This window comes from Hemicordylus capensis, chromosome 1 (assembly GCF_027244095.1).
Source record: "Hemicordylus capensis ecotype Gifberg chromosome 1, rHemCap1.1.pri, whole genome shotgun sequence".
Lineage (NCBI taxonomy): Eukaryota > Metazoa > Chordata > Lepidosauria > Squamata > Cordylidae > Hemicordylus > Hemicordylus capensis.
The window spans coordinates 7,839,946-7,854,710 of record NC_069657.1 but is presented as its reverse complement, the minus strand read 5'-3'; the positions used below and the strand labels follow the sequence as shown (position 1 = coordinate 7,854,710).

General features: G+C 49.8%; 1 protein-coding gene across 1 annotated transcript in view; it reads right to left on the bottom strand.

Annotated features, from left to right (window-relative positions):
• The window catches only part of ATG14 (autophagy related 14), a 30,498-nt gene extending 18,279 nt beyond the window's left edge, over positions 1-12,219 (bottom strand). The window contains exon 1 of the mRNA XM_053284479.1: positions 11,949-12,219. Coding sequence (XP_053140454.1) covers positions 11,949-12,181 — 233 coding nt within the window. The 5' untranslated portion in view covers positions 12,182-12,219. The remainder of the gene's footprint in view (positions 1-11,948) is intronic.
• Positions 12,220-14,765: the final 2,546 nt, after the last annotated feature.

Genomic DNA, 14,765 nt, shown 5'->3' with positions numbered 1-14,765 from the left:
GACATAGCAAATGTGGACTAAAAGTTGGATGGATAACGACGTTATTTTTAAAGGGCAGCTCTTCTTCTCACCCCCCACCTTCATTTCTTTATAAACTTGGTACACTTCAACATATGACAACATGCTGTGTCTCCAACATAAACCCATAGAAACTTCCCCCATCACCAAGGCCATCTCTTGGTGCCCCCAACCTTCCAAGGTGGCGAGAATGGTTACCAGGAAGAAGGTCTCCCCTACGGAACTCCTGACTCCTCTGTCAGTTTATCTGTCACCAACTTTGCCATACCTCAGGCCAGGCCTTGGCAAATGTGCTTTAGGGCAACTCAGATGAGGATTCCTAGGGTAAGAAATGCCTCCTACCTTAGCTCGGGCGCTGGTCTTGTGGCAGCAATCATGTGTCGTCCCCTTTACTAAGGAGGATCCACCCAGGTTTGCATTTGAATGGAAGACTGCATGTGGGAGCATTGTAAGGTCTTCCCCATAGGGGATGGGGCCTCTCTGGGAACAGCATCTGCGTGCTTGTGTGCAGAAGGTTCCAAGCTCCCTCCCTGGCAGCATCTCCAAGACAGGGCTGACAGAGACTCCTGCCTGCAACCTTGGAGAAGCCGCTGCCAGCCTAGATAGACAATACTGAGCTAGATGGACCAATGGTCAGAATATGGCAGCTTCCTATGTTCCTAAGACCTTTTAATTCAGAGGTTCTTCTCCTTGGATCTCCAGTGTTGGACTACAATTCCCATCATCCCCAGCCACAACTTTGAATGTTGGTCTTCACCAGCCTTTCAGGAACCCTGAGGTTCAGTCAAGTGCTCTGAAGCACCTGGAACGGTGGGGATATGCCCAAACTCTTGAGTAGAGAAGGCCAGTCAGTATATTTATCTCCATGCTGCTGCAGAGAGGTAGGCTTGCAGATCTTAAAGTTGAAAGGGAACTTGGGAGACCATCGACTCCACAGTACAGAAATCTGCTGTATCATCCCGGACAGGTGGTCATTTAGCTGATGTTGGAAGACCTGCAAAGGAAGTCTGTGTAGACAATACTGAGCTGGATGGAGCAAGGATCTGACTCAGCATAAGGCAGCTCCCTATGTTCCTGATTTGTGATTGTCTGTAAAACAAATTTGGGAGGTGGGACCTTGACTGTGTGCTAAGCCCCAGGTGAGTAGGGAGGCTTTCCCCCCTGCCTTGTTCCAAAGCTGGGGACAGGGTGCTGGAGGGGCACGCTCACCCTATCCAGCTTGGGTTTAGCACATGATCAAGATCCCCAACTCTGACCTTGCTTTTAATCTAACACATGATCAAAAATCAGGAGTGCACAGAGCTCCCAAACTTCGATAGGATGCTCCTCCTACCCAAGTTTTGATCATGAGAACTGTCCTTTTGTATCAAGAAACCAGCCCCCCAAATTCAAGAGCCAGACAATAAGGCCATTGACAAAACTGCTACACTTAGTGACGGATACTGTAGAGGAAAAGGGGTGTCCGCTTTATATTTAAATTTCTAGGTGCCACTGCTCCCTGGCGCCTGGGATCTGTCAAGCCCTGCCTCAGGTGCCAGGTATATACCGCTTTGCTTTCCTGGGCCTTTAACGATTCCTAAATCAGTTCTTAAGGAGTTTGCTGTTGATGGAAAATGATGTTGGTATATCTGCCTTTGGCCATTGTGGCTAGTGATTATAGGAGTTGAAGTCCAACAACATCTGGGGACCAAGTTTGAGAACTCCTGATATAAACAGGTTTTCACTATTTCTATTACTACTGCTACACTGCTTTTTAACAGAACCCCTGATATGGACAGCTTGAATGGAACAGAATAGGATTTGCACTGGTTCTGTCGAGACTCTCCTATAAATACTCAACACAACAGCCACAGAAACTGGACTGACACAACAGCCCACTTGCTTGAAAAAGGAACTGGTTCAAACTTTAACCGACACTGTGAGAAATCTTTGTGCAATAGAATAATGATAACAAATACTATGAACATTTACATACTGCTTTTCAACAAAGTTATCAAAGCAGTTAAAAAGTAATCAAGACGGTCCCCTGTCCCCAAAGGGCACACAATCTTAAAAAAACCATAAGACAGACACCAGCAATGGCCACTGAAGGGCTGTTCTGCTGCAGTTGGATAGGGAACATTGCTTTCCCCGTGTTAAATAAAAGAGAATCACCACTTTAAAGGTACCTGTTTTGCTTAGATAGCAGGGGTATGCTAACCACTGCTGACTGAATACGTACCCCCTGCTAACTAAATAAGATAATCTACATATTTATTTCTCCTAGGCATATCTGTCTCTAATCCCATGCGTGGCAGTTCTTGCGAGAGTTTGCGAGCAGCTGCCGATTAGCGACGGGACTGGGAGAAAATAGGGATGTCGGCCGCCGGGGGAGGAGGTGGTGGTGGGCCAGCCCGGCCACCGGGAATTGGCAGGTGGGCAAGAGGAGATGGTGGGTCGGCTTTCCGGCCAGCCCACCAGCCAGAAAGCACCGGGAGTGGGGGGAGAAGGAGCAGGCTGCTCCCGCCAGTGGGCCGGCTGGCGGGAGCAAATGGCGGTAGGCCGGGCCAGCTGCCAGGAATTGGTGGGTGGGAGGGGAGGGAGGGAGGGAGGAGGTGGCAGGCCGGCTTTCTGGCCGGCCCGCCAGCCGGAATCTGCAGGCGGGCAGGGGGGAGAAGCACAGCCGGCCAGCAGGCAGCAGGCTGGCCTGGATGCTGGGAATTGGTGGGCAGGAGGTGGCAGGCCGGTTTTCCGGCTGGCCAACCAGCCAGAAACCACAGACAGTGGGGGGAGAAGTGGGCCGGCGGTGTGTGTGTGTGGGGGGGGGAAGTGGACTGGCGGAGGTGCAGATGCTCTGTGTCTGGCCCAGCTAGTTTCCTATAATGCTCCATGCAGCCTGCGCCTATGCGTATTCACACATAAGTAAGTCCCATCGTTTGGACAATGGTTTCCCCCAAGACACTCTCTGAAAGCTGGACTTTGATGACGCAATACAGAAAAAGCATTGCTTTTGAACTTTGGTGCTGGAGCAGACTTTTGAGGATGCCATGGACAGATAAGACTTTGCGCTCTCTATTATATCGTCACTGATTTGTATCTAGATCTGCAGACACAAGGAAAAGAAAGGGAGGGCTGTTTACAGCTACTGGGTTATGCAAACAAATCTTATCAAGCTCATAGGTTTATCTGGTTCCAACCTCACCTAAGGGTCTTAAGCCAACCGCTCTCTGACCTGCTTCAGGGGCACTGCCTCAGGTACGCCTCTTCCCTTTGTGCGCAAGGGAAGGAGGGAGTCTAGCGTCCATTCACCATTGGTAATGAAGCGCAGTTTCCCATTTTGCCCAAAGACAGCCAAGAGGATCTTTGCCCGACAGCCTGGCTGGTTAGCTAGCCACAGTTTGTACTATCCAGTTTCCTGAGCTCAAACAAAACAGAACAATGTGGTTTGTTACAAACTGAACTTCCTTTGGAATTCCTTCCTCCATGTTTGAAGGAGAAGGGGGAAAGAGAGGGCAGCACACAAACCGGAGGCTCTCCATGGCACTTTCATCTTAGGGACACAGAAAGCTGCCTTATGCCGAGTCAGACCGTCGTCCATCTAGCTCAGTATCATCTGCTCTGACTGGCAGCAGCTCCCAAGGATCATCCCAGACCTCACTGGAGATGCTGCCAGGAAAAGAACCTGGGACCTCCCGGATGCCAAGCAGGGGCTCTCCTATCCTAAAACGAATGACAGGAAATGTCCACTGAAATGCACGGGGTCTTCCCACACAAATGCATGGGATTCAGTGCCTTCCATGGCCATTTGGTTGGTCCATTTAGCTCAGTATCACCTACACTGACTGGCAGCGGCTCACCAAAGATTCCAGGCAGGAGTCTTTCCCAGCCTGAGCTGGAGATGCTGCCAGGGACCGAGCCCAGGACCTCCTGCATGCAAGCAGATGATCTACTGCTGAGCTACAGCCCCGTCCCATCCCATCCCAGTAGTACACAATGGTTTAGGGGTTATACTGGGCCTTTCAATCTCAATCCCCACCTCTGCCATGTAAAAAATGTAATACTGTTGCCCTATGTCATAGGGTTGTGGAAGGATTAGCAGGACAATAGGAACCTAGGAAGCTGCCTTCTACCGAATCAGGTCATTGTCCAGCTAGCTCAGTATTGTCTACCCAGACTGGCAGCGGCTTCTCCAAGGAGGCAGGCAGGAGTCTCTCTCAGCCCTATCTTGGAGATGCTGCCAGGGAGGGAAGTTAGATTCTGCACGCAAGCAGACAGTGTTCTTCCCAGAGCACCATCCCCATCCCCTTAGGGGAATATCTTCCAGTAATTACACATGTAGTCCCCCATTCAAAGGAAAACCAGGGTGGACCCTGCTTAGCAAAGAGGACAATTCATGCTTGCTATCACAAGACCAGCTCTCCCAGTGTTTTGTATTCCCAGAAAATGTGCAAATAGCCACAGTCATTTGTGACTCAGTTAAGAACATAAGAAGAGCCCTGCTGGATGAGGCCCAAAGACCTGCTGGATCGGGCCCTAGTCCAGCATTCTGTTTCAAACAGTGGCCCACCAGATGCCGCTGGGAAGCCCTCAGGCAGGAGCTAGGGGCATGCCCTCTCTCCTGCCATTACTCCCCTTAAACTCATACTCAAAAGCATGTTGCCTCTGAGGCAAGAGGTGGCCTATAGCCTTCAGACTAGTAGCCACTGATAGACCTCTCCTCCATGAAGTTATCCAAACCCCTCTTCAAGCCATCCAGGTTGTTGGCTGTCACCACATCTCATGGCAGAGAATTCCACAAGTGGATTATGCGTTGTGTGAAAAAGTACTTCCGTTTGCTGGTACTAAATTTCTTGAAAATCATTTTCATGGGATGACTCCTGGTTCTAGTGTTATGTGAGAGGGAGAAAAATTACTTTCTATCAACTTTCTCCACACCATGCATGATTTTGTACAACTCAATCATGTCTCCCCTTAAAGGTAAAGCGTGCCGTCGAGTTGATTTCGATTCCTGGAGCCCACAGAGCCCTGTGGTTGTCTTTGGTAGGATACAGGAGGCGCTGACCATTACCTCCTCCCATGCACTCTGAGATCATGCCTTTCAACATCTTCCTATATCACTGCTGCCCGATATAGATGCTTTCTATAGTCTGGGAAACATACCAGTGGGGATTCGAACCGGCAACCTCTGGCTTGCTAGTCAAGTCATTTTCCACTGAGCCATTAGGTGGCTTATGTCTCCCCTTAGTTGCCTCTTTTCCAAAGTAAAGAGCCCCATCTATGGAATTCTCTGCCATGGGATGTGGTGATGGCCACTAGCCTGGATGTCTTTAAACAGGGCTTAAGACAAATTCATGGCGGACAGGTTTATCAATGGCTACTAGTCTGGTTGCTCTGGGCCACCTCCAGCCTCAGAGGCATGATGCCTCTCAATACCAGGTGTGGGGGAGCACCAGCAGGAGAGAGGGCATGTCCTCACCTCTTGCCTGTGGGCTTTCCAGAGGCATCTGGTGGGCCACTGTGTGAAACAGGATGCTGGACTAGATGGGCCTCATGCCTGATCCAGGAGGGCTGTTCTAATGTTCTAACTGGCTTTGTATAGAGGAAGGCGAGGAGAGCTGGTCTTGTGGTAGAAAGCATGACTTGTCCCCTTAGCTAAGCAGGGTCCACCTGGGTTGCATATGAATAGGAGACGTGATGTGTGAGCACTGCAAGATATGCCCCTTGGGGGATGGAGCCGCTCTGGGAAGAGCAGAAGGTTCCGAGTTCCCTCCCTGGCAGCATCTCCAAGATAGCGCTGAGAGAGATTCCTGCCTGCAACCTTGGAGAAGCCGCTGCCAGTCTGTGAAGACAATACTGAGAGAGATGGACCTATGGTCTGACTCAGTATATGGTAGCTTCCTATGTTCCTAAGGCACATGCATTAGTATCAGAAAAGTGTCTGTGTACAGACACTTGCACATAAATCCCAAGCTCCATTACTAGTAAATATTTGTAAATTGCCCCTGACCAGATCAACAAGGAGCAAATGGAGTTTTCTGCACTAATGCTACTCCCTCCAGTGGTAGGATTAAGAAACCTCAAGCCTATGAACAAGAGAGATAAGATTACACCCCCAGCACACTTACTGAGAAGCAAGTCTCACTGAACTCTGCAGAACTCCCTTTGAGCAAACCTGCCAAGGACAGGCTTCGGCCAATGTTCTAGGAGCCAGCCCAAGAGTTTACAAGCCAGACTGCCTTCTGCTCAGGCAGGCAACGGGTGGACGCAAGCAGGAGACTGTGTTCTCTCTCATTTTTTCCATCTGTGTGCAGAATGAGTTTGGTTCTGGGCGGCAGTATCAAGGCAGTGTGTGCACACGGGCATTCAGAGTGGGGCCTTCCCGATTCAACCTGAGCACGGGATCTGAAATGAACTGAGTGGACATCAAGGAAGGTGTGAGCGGGTGCATGCGTGCCTTAGAGGGAGCACTGACCCAAGCAAGGTCCAACAGTAACAGGAAAAGGAGAGAGCAACTTATCCCCACCTTGCTTGCTCACCTCTCTTCCTCGCGGTGTTGGTTCAGCACCTGGCTCAGACGATTTGCAGGCACTGTGGCGAGCTGGCACCTGGGAACCGCTGAGCCCTGGCCTAGAATCAGACTGGAGAAAGGCTAGAGCAAGGATTCTCAACGCTGGGTCCCCAGCTGTTATTGAACTTCAGCTCCCATAATTCCCAACCAGAGGCCACTGGGGCTGGGGATTATGGGAGTTGAAGTCCAATAACAGCTGGGGACCCAGCGTTGAGAATCTCTGGGCTAGAGCAACGAGGAGGCAACGTGTGGCTCTCCGGATGTTGCTGAACTACAGATCCCCTCATCCCCAGCCATAATAAACTGCGGCTGTGGGTGATGGGAGTTGTAGTTCAGCAGCATCTGGAGAGTTGCATGTTGCGGACCCCTGGGCTGGAGTAAGATCAGCCAACAGGATACCCCCGGTCAAACTGAGAAGCAGCTGCATCTCCCACCCTACCCCACTGCTATCCCAGAGGTAAGAGAATTGCGGAGAGAAGGGCATCCATGTGCCCACTGGATTTACGGGCAGGCCATTCTGGGGACTGGAGCCATTCTTCAGTAGCTTCTCAGTGAGACCTTCCGGAACAACTAGCTGCTGACCAGTGGTTTTCCTCTGACAGCTTTCACGTGCAAAATAAAGGCCTGCTTCAAAAAAGGCACTCTATTTACGAAGTGCATTTAAGGCAGCATTTGACAGCCAGGGCTTCGACGAACGACAACAAACAGCATTTCTATAGCATGCGTCAGCTGCTCCAAGTACTCCACCACCGGCATCCTCTCAACAAACCTTTTAGGAGGCCAGTCAGATTATCTCCAGCCGTGCAGTTGGCCTGCCTAACAAGTGCATGGCAAATGCAAGACTTGAACCCCAGCCTTCCAGAGCTCACGCTTTTTGCCACCACCATGACACCAGCTCTCACAATAAACCTCCCATCCGCTGGATGCTGCTCCCACACCTATGCTGCAATACTAAAACACACAGCACAAGTCAAGGGAGGAGGCCACCACTGTTTGTATCAACAGCCAGACTTCCTGCAACACCGTGACTCACTGCTGCTAATTAAATGTTAACCAAGCTCAAACTTCATAAGCAAACAAAAGGATCAGGAAGGGCATCTCTGCTAGCAGGAAACAAAGGCTGCATTTCCAAACGAACTGTAGCCTAGGAGACAGAACAGCAAGGAAGGACCCCTTGAATTCTATGAAGTGCCACACGGTTCAAAGGTCCACAAAGTTTAGGGTTAAAAAACATGACCTACACAAACAGCTGCGATCCGCTGGACAGGTTCTTTTCTGCCTTCCAACATCTGATGTGTGTTTAGTTGGGACGCTGGAGAGAGCCCATTCCTCTCCCAAGGAAGGCACAGCTTGCTCTCTCTTTGGAATATTTTTGCTACCATGTCCAGACCTTTTTGTCCCTACAGAACATTTGTTAATGTCACCACTGGCTGACATTGCACATCAATGTTTGACTTGACAAGTTGGCATTTTCGCCCTGCTTCTGCTGAAGTAGAGCTTTGGTGTGCCGTTTTTCACTGCTGCCATGTTTTGACTGCTCTTGCTGATTGCGATTTTTATTAGTTTGTTTGCTATTTCTATAGTCTTTTCTCTAATCTTGTTAGTCACCTTGAACATTTTTATTTAAATTCACGGAGGACAGGTCTATCAATGACTACTAGTCTGGTGGCTTTAGGCCACCTTCAGCCTCAGAGGCAGGATGTTTCTGAATACCAGTGGCAGGGGAGCACCAGCAGGAGGGAGGGCATGCACACACCTCTTGCCTGTGGGCTCCCCAGAGGCATCTGGTAGGCCACTGCATGAAACAGGATGATGGTCTGGATGGGCCTTGGGCCTGATCCAGCAGGGCTGTTCTTATGGAAAGGTAGGATAGAAATATGTTTAGGAAAGGAACCAACACTGAACTCAGGCCCACTGAACTCAGCGAGTGTTATGGACATACATGGAGCAGCCTTATAAGAACTCAGGTCATTGGTCCATTGAGCCCAGAACTGTCTACTCTGACTGACATTCCAGAATCTCAGTAAGAGTAGTCTCCTATCATCTGTTCTTTGACCTTTTATTCCTTTTAAGCTAGAGATGCTGCAGCTTGAAACCTGGGGCATTCTGCATGTACTGTACCACTGAGCTCTGATCCCTTCCCAACTTACTTCTGAGTGAACATGCATATGTTTAAGCAGCACATGGCAGAGGAAGCTTCACAGAATCTGGTAGCCTTGGGATCCTGCCACCAGCAAAAAGGCACAGCAAACCAAACCAAAGCTTTCACAAGGCAGACACTAAGGCTTACTGACACTCATGAGGAATTACCACCATCTTCTATCCCGCTGAATTACACTAACAAACCACAGCACTTATAACAGCATAATTTTTCCAGCACAGCCTCAAAATCCAGAGGCAAACAAGGGCCAATCCTAGTTATTTTGTACACCGAGAAAAGAAGAGGTTGCAAGTTTTCCATTGAGACTACTGCTGAGGGACAAGTCCAGCTCTTAACAGAAATACCCACAGCGAATGGAGGTCAGAATTCACTCAACCATTGCAGGGTGGCCATGAAATCTGGAGGGGGCGTGTATTCTTGAAAAGACTAGCTAGAGGGCATAAATGACAAATGGCTGGTCAGCTCCCAATTCTATTTAGGGAGTAACACTCTGTCAGAGGGAGAAGAAGCAAAAACCCCAGCTTCACATATACATTGATGGGGTCTGAGCTGTCGGTGACTGACCAGGAGAGAGATCCTGGGGTCGTGGTGGACAGCTCATTGAAAGTGTTGACTCAGTGCAGTGAAAAAAGGCCAATTCCATACTAGGGATCATTAGGAAGGGGGTTGAAAATAAAAATGCTAATGTTATAATGCCCTTATACAAATCTATGGTGCAGCCAAGATGATCGGGGCCTGGAGCACCTTTCTTATGAGGTAAGACTACAACACCTGGGGCTTTTTAGTTTAGAAAAAAGGCGACTGCGGGGAGACATGACAACTGGAAAAGGTGCAGAAGAGGGTAACCAAGATAGTCAGGGGGAGTCAGACCATTATAGAACAATCTCTAGATGTCTGCATTTTTGTTTCTTGATTATTCTAAACTACATACATTTCTATCTCGCCCTTCCTTCAATGGGCTCAGGGCAGCTTACATGGGTTATCACCTTTTATCCTCACAACAATCTTCTGAGGCAGGTTAGGCTGAGCGACTGTGACCAATCAAGAGCCTAGTACTCAAAAAACACAGGACTGGGATGGAAATTACTTGCATCAAAAATCGACTGGATTTTTGCTCCTCTTTCAGTGTGAATGAAGCCACAAAGTATGCAGGACAATCATATGGATCTTTCCCACCTAACTGGCACCTGGCAGGAAGAAGGGCAAGACCCATGTGGCTGTGTCATTCCCATACATTCTTGAGCAGGGAGAATCAGATCACAGGAAGTGATTCTCATGCTGCTTTCCATGTGCGTGAAGGATAGAGGAAATGGAGATAATGCTCATCTGAGAAATGGATTCCTAGGGATGCAGGACAAATACCTACCCTAGATAGACAAAGAATGTGTTTGAATACAGCAGGTATTGGAGGGAGGCCTCCAAGGTCCCTTCCAACTCTTAACATTCTGATGTCCTCTAGTCAGTTGCTTATCTTAATTTGGAAAATTCCTGTTCCTCCTGAACTATAATGCAAATACAAAAAGCAGCTGTTTGCTTTACTCTTGCTTAACACATGCCCAGGCTAAAGAGAGATGTGCACTCCAGACCTCTCACATGGACATATAAGAAAAACACTTGACTGTACTACACTGAACACCCCTGCAAACAGAGCTACTTGTGCTAGTAGATGTGCCCCACTCCCACAGAAATCTATTGTACAGCAACAGAGGTGAACTACAAAAGCAAACCTCTGTTCAGGCTTCATATGCACAACAGAGAGTGTCAAGTCAGCATTGGGTCCAGGATGGGAAAGTATCACCAGAACAGTGTTTGAACTGCCAACAAGAAATAGTTATTACACTGATGGATGCATGCTGTCTAGTGCCACATAGGGAACCCAAACCTGTCTTGACAGAGGAAAAGTCTAATAGCCTCCAGACAGTGGTCCCTCTAGTTTTTTTCCATCTCTGTGCAGAATGAGTTTTGTTCCGGGTGGCAGCATCAAAGCAGTGTGTGCACACCTGCATTCAGAGTGGGGCCTTCCTGAGCAGGATCTAAAATTAACTGAGCGGATACCCAAAAACTTGTGAGTGCGCACACATGCACACACCTTAGAGGGAACACTACTTCCAGAGTAAATGCAGCGAAGGGGGAAATGCCTGTACTTCTAACCCAAGAAGAGGAATATGGGTGAGGTCTTGCAAGTGACTGACCCAGCCAGACCAGCCTCTCTCAGTACTAACATGAACCAGTGTGATTAGGGATCCAAGTACTGAACAGGGAGACCCCAGTTCAAATCCCTATTCAGGTATCAAACGCACTGGGTGAGTATGGGCTGTAGGCAGAGAGAGTAACTTCTTTCTCAGCCTAACCTACCTCATAGGGTTGCTGTGAGGATAAAGACAACCATGTACACCACTCTGGGCTGCTTAGATATAAATGCCAAAATAAACCTCCCCAATGGATCAGCCCAAAGACCCACTTAATGCAGCATCCAGCTTCTCACAGCAGTCAACCAGCTGCCTCCAGGAGGCTCACAAGCAGAGCAGGAAGGCAACAAACCCGATCTACTTCCCTACCTGAAACTGGCATTCAGGGACACAGTGTTTAGGAACATGGAGGTGTGATCCACTGAGTCACCATAACGAACAGCTGCTCACAAATCTTTCCTTCAGAAGGCTAGGGGCTTCTAGCCTGGCCCTTGTGCTCAGTAACACCTGTCAACTCTAAAACATACAGCACTTACTACATGCGGGCATCCAGTGCTAACCTTTAGAGAGGGGCTTCTCAAACCTGGGCCCCCAAATGATGATGTTGGACTACAACTCCTATCATCCCAAGTCAAAATGGCCTTTGGTCATTGTGTTTAGGGATGATGGAGTTGTAGTCCAACATCATCATTTGGGGGCCCAAATTTGAGCAGCCCTGGTTTAGAGAAATGAGGCAGTAGGTCTCTGCTCCGAGAAGGTAACCATCCAGAGCAGGGGTGGGCTCTTCAGCTGTTGCTGAACTACAACACCCATCATCCCCAGTCACACTAAACTGTGGCCAGGGGTGATGGGGGGTGTGGTTCGACCGCTGGAGACAGCTCTAGAGACAGCCCTGGGTAGCGAAGAGGGTGCTTCAGAGCATGGGCAGAGCGCCTCCTCACACACAGGGCCAGCAACAAGCAAGCCCGCCCTCGCCCGGGGCCCCAAGGGAAGGGAGGAGAGGCGGCGGCTCCCGGCCGGCCCGGGCACCCACCGCTCCGAGTCGCGGCCGTCGAAGAAGACGAAGTCCCCGCCGCGGACGCACTTGGCGCAGGTCAGCCGGCGGCGCGTGGTGTTGCAGAGCGGGCAGCGCTCCACGGCCACGTACAGGCCCTCCGCTCCGGCCTCGGCCTCGCACGGCTCCGCGGCGCCCTCCGCGGGCCCGGCCGGCCGCCGCCAGTCCGAGCCCGGGCCGGGCCGGCCGCCGCCGCTCCTGGGAGACGCCATATTGCGGACGGGCGCGCGAGGCCCCGCGGTCACGTGGGACTTTGTTTTCAATCGGGAGCATGATGGGAAAAAAGGCAGGGGAGCGGGGAGGGGAGCCGAGCGGAGCGAGGGGGCGGGGCCGGCGCGCTCGGGGGCGGGGCCAGTGCCCCTGGGCGGCTGGAGAGGCGGAGTTCCCCATCGAGGGGTCCTCGACTCAGTTGTGGCGGCGGCGGCGGCGGTGCGCGCCTTAAAGGTTTTGGGGCGCTGCGGGGTTAGGCAGAGAAGCTGCCGCTGAGCGCCTTGCCCGGTAAAGCTCTCTAAAATAACTTTAAAAAGAGAGAGAGAACTTCAAGCTGGGGGTAGCAGCATTTTCCTTTTCAAGGGTATTTCTAATGCAGAGAGGTTCTTCGTTTTTCATTGCACCTTTGCCAAGTAAAGATTTTTTTAAAATGCTGTTTCTGTTTTCATTGTTCCTTTTGTTCGGTAATAGTTTAACACTTTTAATAGAACTTGGATTTTAATGGTTTTTTTTTTTTAAACTGTAAACGGCCCGGAGACGTGAGTTTTGAGGGTATAGAAATTTGTTAAATAAATAGGAAATTTTATAAATATAGACAGAGTGTGTGTGAGAGAGGAAGGGAGAGACTAGGGAGCCTTTCAAGCTTGACAAAGTTTATGACTGGCCATAATCCAGCTCAAGGTGCTTTCCAGATTAGCCCCTGCAACGGGATCACGTCGGATTTTTGGAAGTGTGCTTCCACACTTCCTGTGTTGTGACACCACAGTCCCTACACGGGCAGCAGGGTGCCCTTCACATTTCCGATGCCTTGTCTCAAATTTAATCACTGTGATATAGAGCAAGGACGTCGTATATAAGGGAAGTTGCTGTTTTTTTCGGGTTGGCACTTTCCAGACTAGCTGCTCAACAGCAAAAAGAAAAAAGAAAAAAAGCCTCCAGGCAAGTTGCATTTGAAATGTAAACAGCAGGGGGAGCAGTCTCGTGGAAACTAACAACCTGAAAATACAGCAACTTCCTTATGCCGGACATAGGACATCCTAGCTCTATGTAGCCACAATTAAATTTGAAACGAGGCATTGGCAATGTCAGCGGCACCCTGCTGTCTGTGTAGGGACTGCAGTGTCACAGCGCAGGAAGTGTGGAAGCACACTTCCGAGATAAAACCATGATCCCGTTGCAGGGTCTAATCTGGAAAGCGCCGTTGTTAGTTTCTGCAAGACTGCTCCCCCTGCTGTCTATGTTTTGAATGTGACTTGCCTGAATGGAGACATATTGCTGCTGTCGAGCAGCTAGGCTGGAAAGTGAATGCTCCCTTACTCTCCACACCCTCCTGTGACTGAATCTAAGGACATGTAGCTGCAATACAGGCTTATTCTTTCTTTGTCCATGGACTCCACTCTCTCCATTTTACTCCCCTTCCTTGAATGATTATAAGGCCCCCTTGGGGCTGGGCCCTGCTTTTTATCGGCACTGAAAGCTGCTTTGGGAACTTGGACCAGAAAGCAGGACAAACATCTACCCAAGTAGGGTGGTGCAAGCTGTGCATGGAGAGGAGAGCGGGTCTTGTGGTAGCAAGCAGGACTTGTCCCCTTAGCTAAGCAGGGTCTGCCCTGGTTGCATCTGAATGGGAGACTAGACTAGAAGTGTGAGCACTGGAAGAGATTCCCCTCAGGGGATGGAGCCGCTCTCTCTGGGAAGAGCATCTAGGTTCCAAGTTCCCTCCCCTGCAGCATCTCCAAGACAGGACTGAGAGAGATTCCTGCCCAAGCTTGGACTGGTAAACATAAATAAGGCATATTCCTGGTGCCCCAGCGCCCCACTGCACTTGGCAGCAATGAATACTCCCACCCTTCAGTACCCATTCTGCTCAAAACCCGGCGCCCGCCCCACATACATTCCACTGCCCTCTCAGTGCCCCCAGTCCGGCCCTGTAGTGCCTGCAACCTTGGAGAAGCTGCTGCCAGTCTGTGAGGACAATACTGAGCTAGATAGTCCAATAGTCTAACTCAGTATATGGCAGCACCCCTAAGCACTGTGGCCACAATGCTTAAAAAGGAAGTATTTGGGCCAGGGGCATAGCAAGGTTGGAGTGGGCCCAGAAACAAGATTTTAAAATGCACCCCCCTCACTGAAGCTCAGCTCATGAAGTAAAGAAATCTTAAATGAGGCTGAAGAGTGGTAACAAAAAGCATAGCAAAGTCTCTCTCTCTCTCTCTCCTATGTGCCACAATAGAACATCATCCTAAATTATTTTTTTAAAGGTTTTGTAAATTTTGGACGATGTTCATCATTTAATGGTACTAGAGAAAAACATGCTATTCTAGTAGCTCCAGGTCTTAACACTCACATCAGTTTTGGAGGATAAATAAAACTGAAGGAAGCTCAGGCGGGCGCGCGACTGGGGGAGTCAGTCATGTGACTTGCCTCGGGCCCCCCGCCCCCAGGCAGTGGGCCCCAGACAACTGCCTCCCCTTGCTCTATTATAATTATGCCCCTGATTTGGGCAGTGTCCACAGTTACCAACAGTGACTGGTTTTTGGTGGCTGTTTTTTGGCCACTTTCTAATCTTCTCTCTCTGGCCTTTAG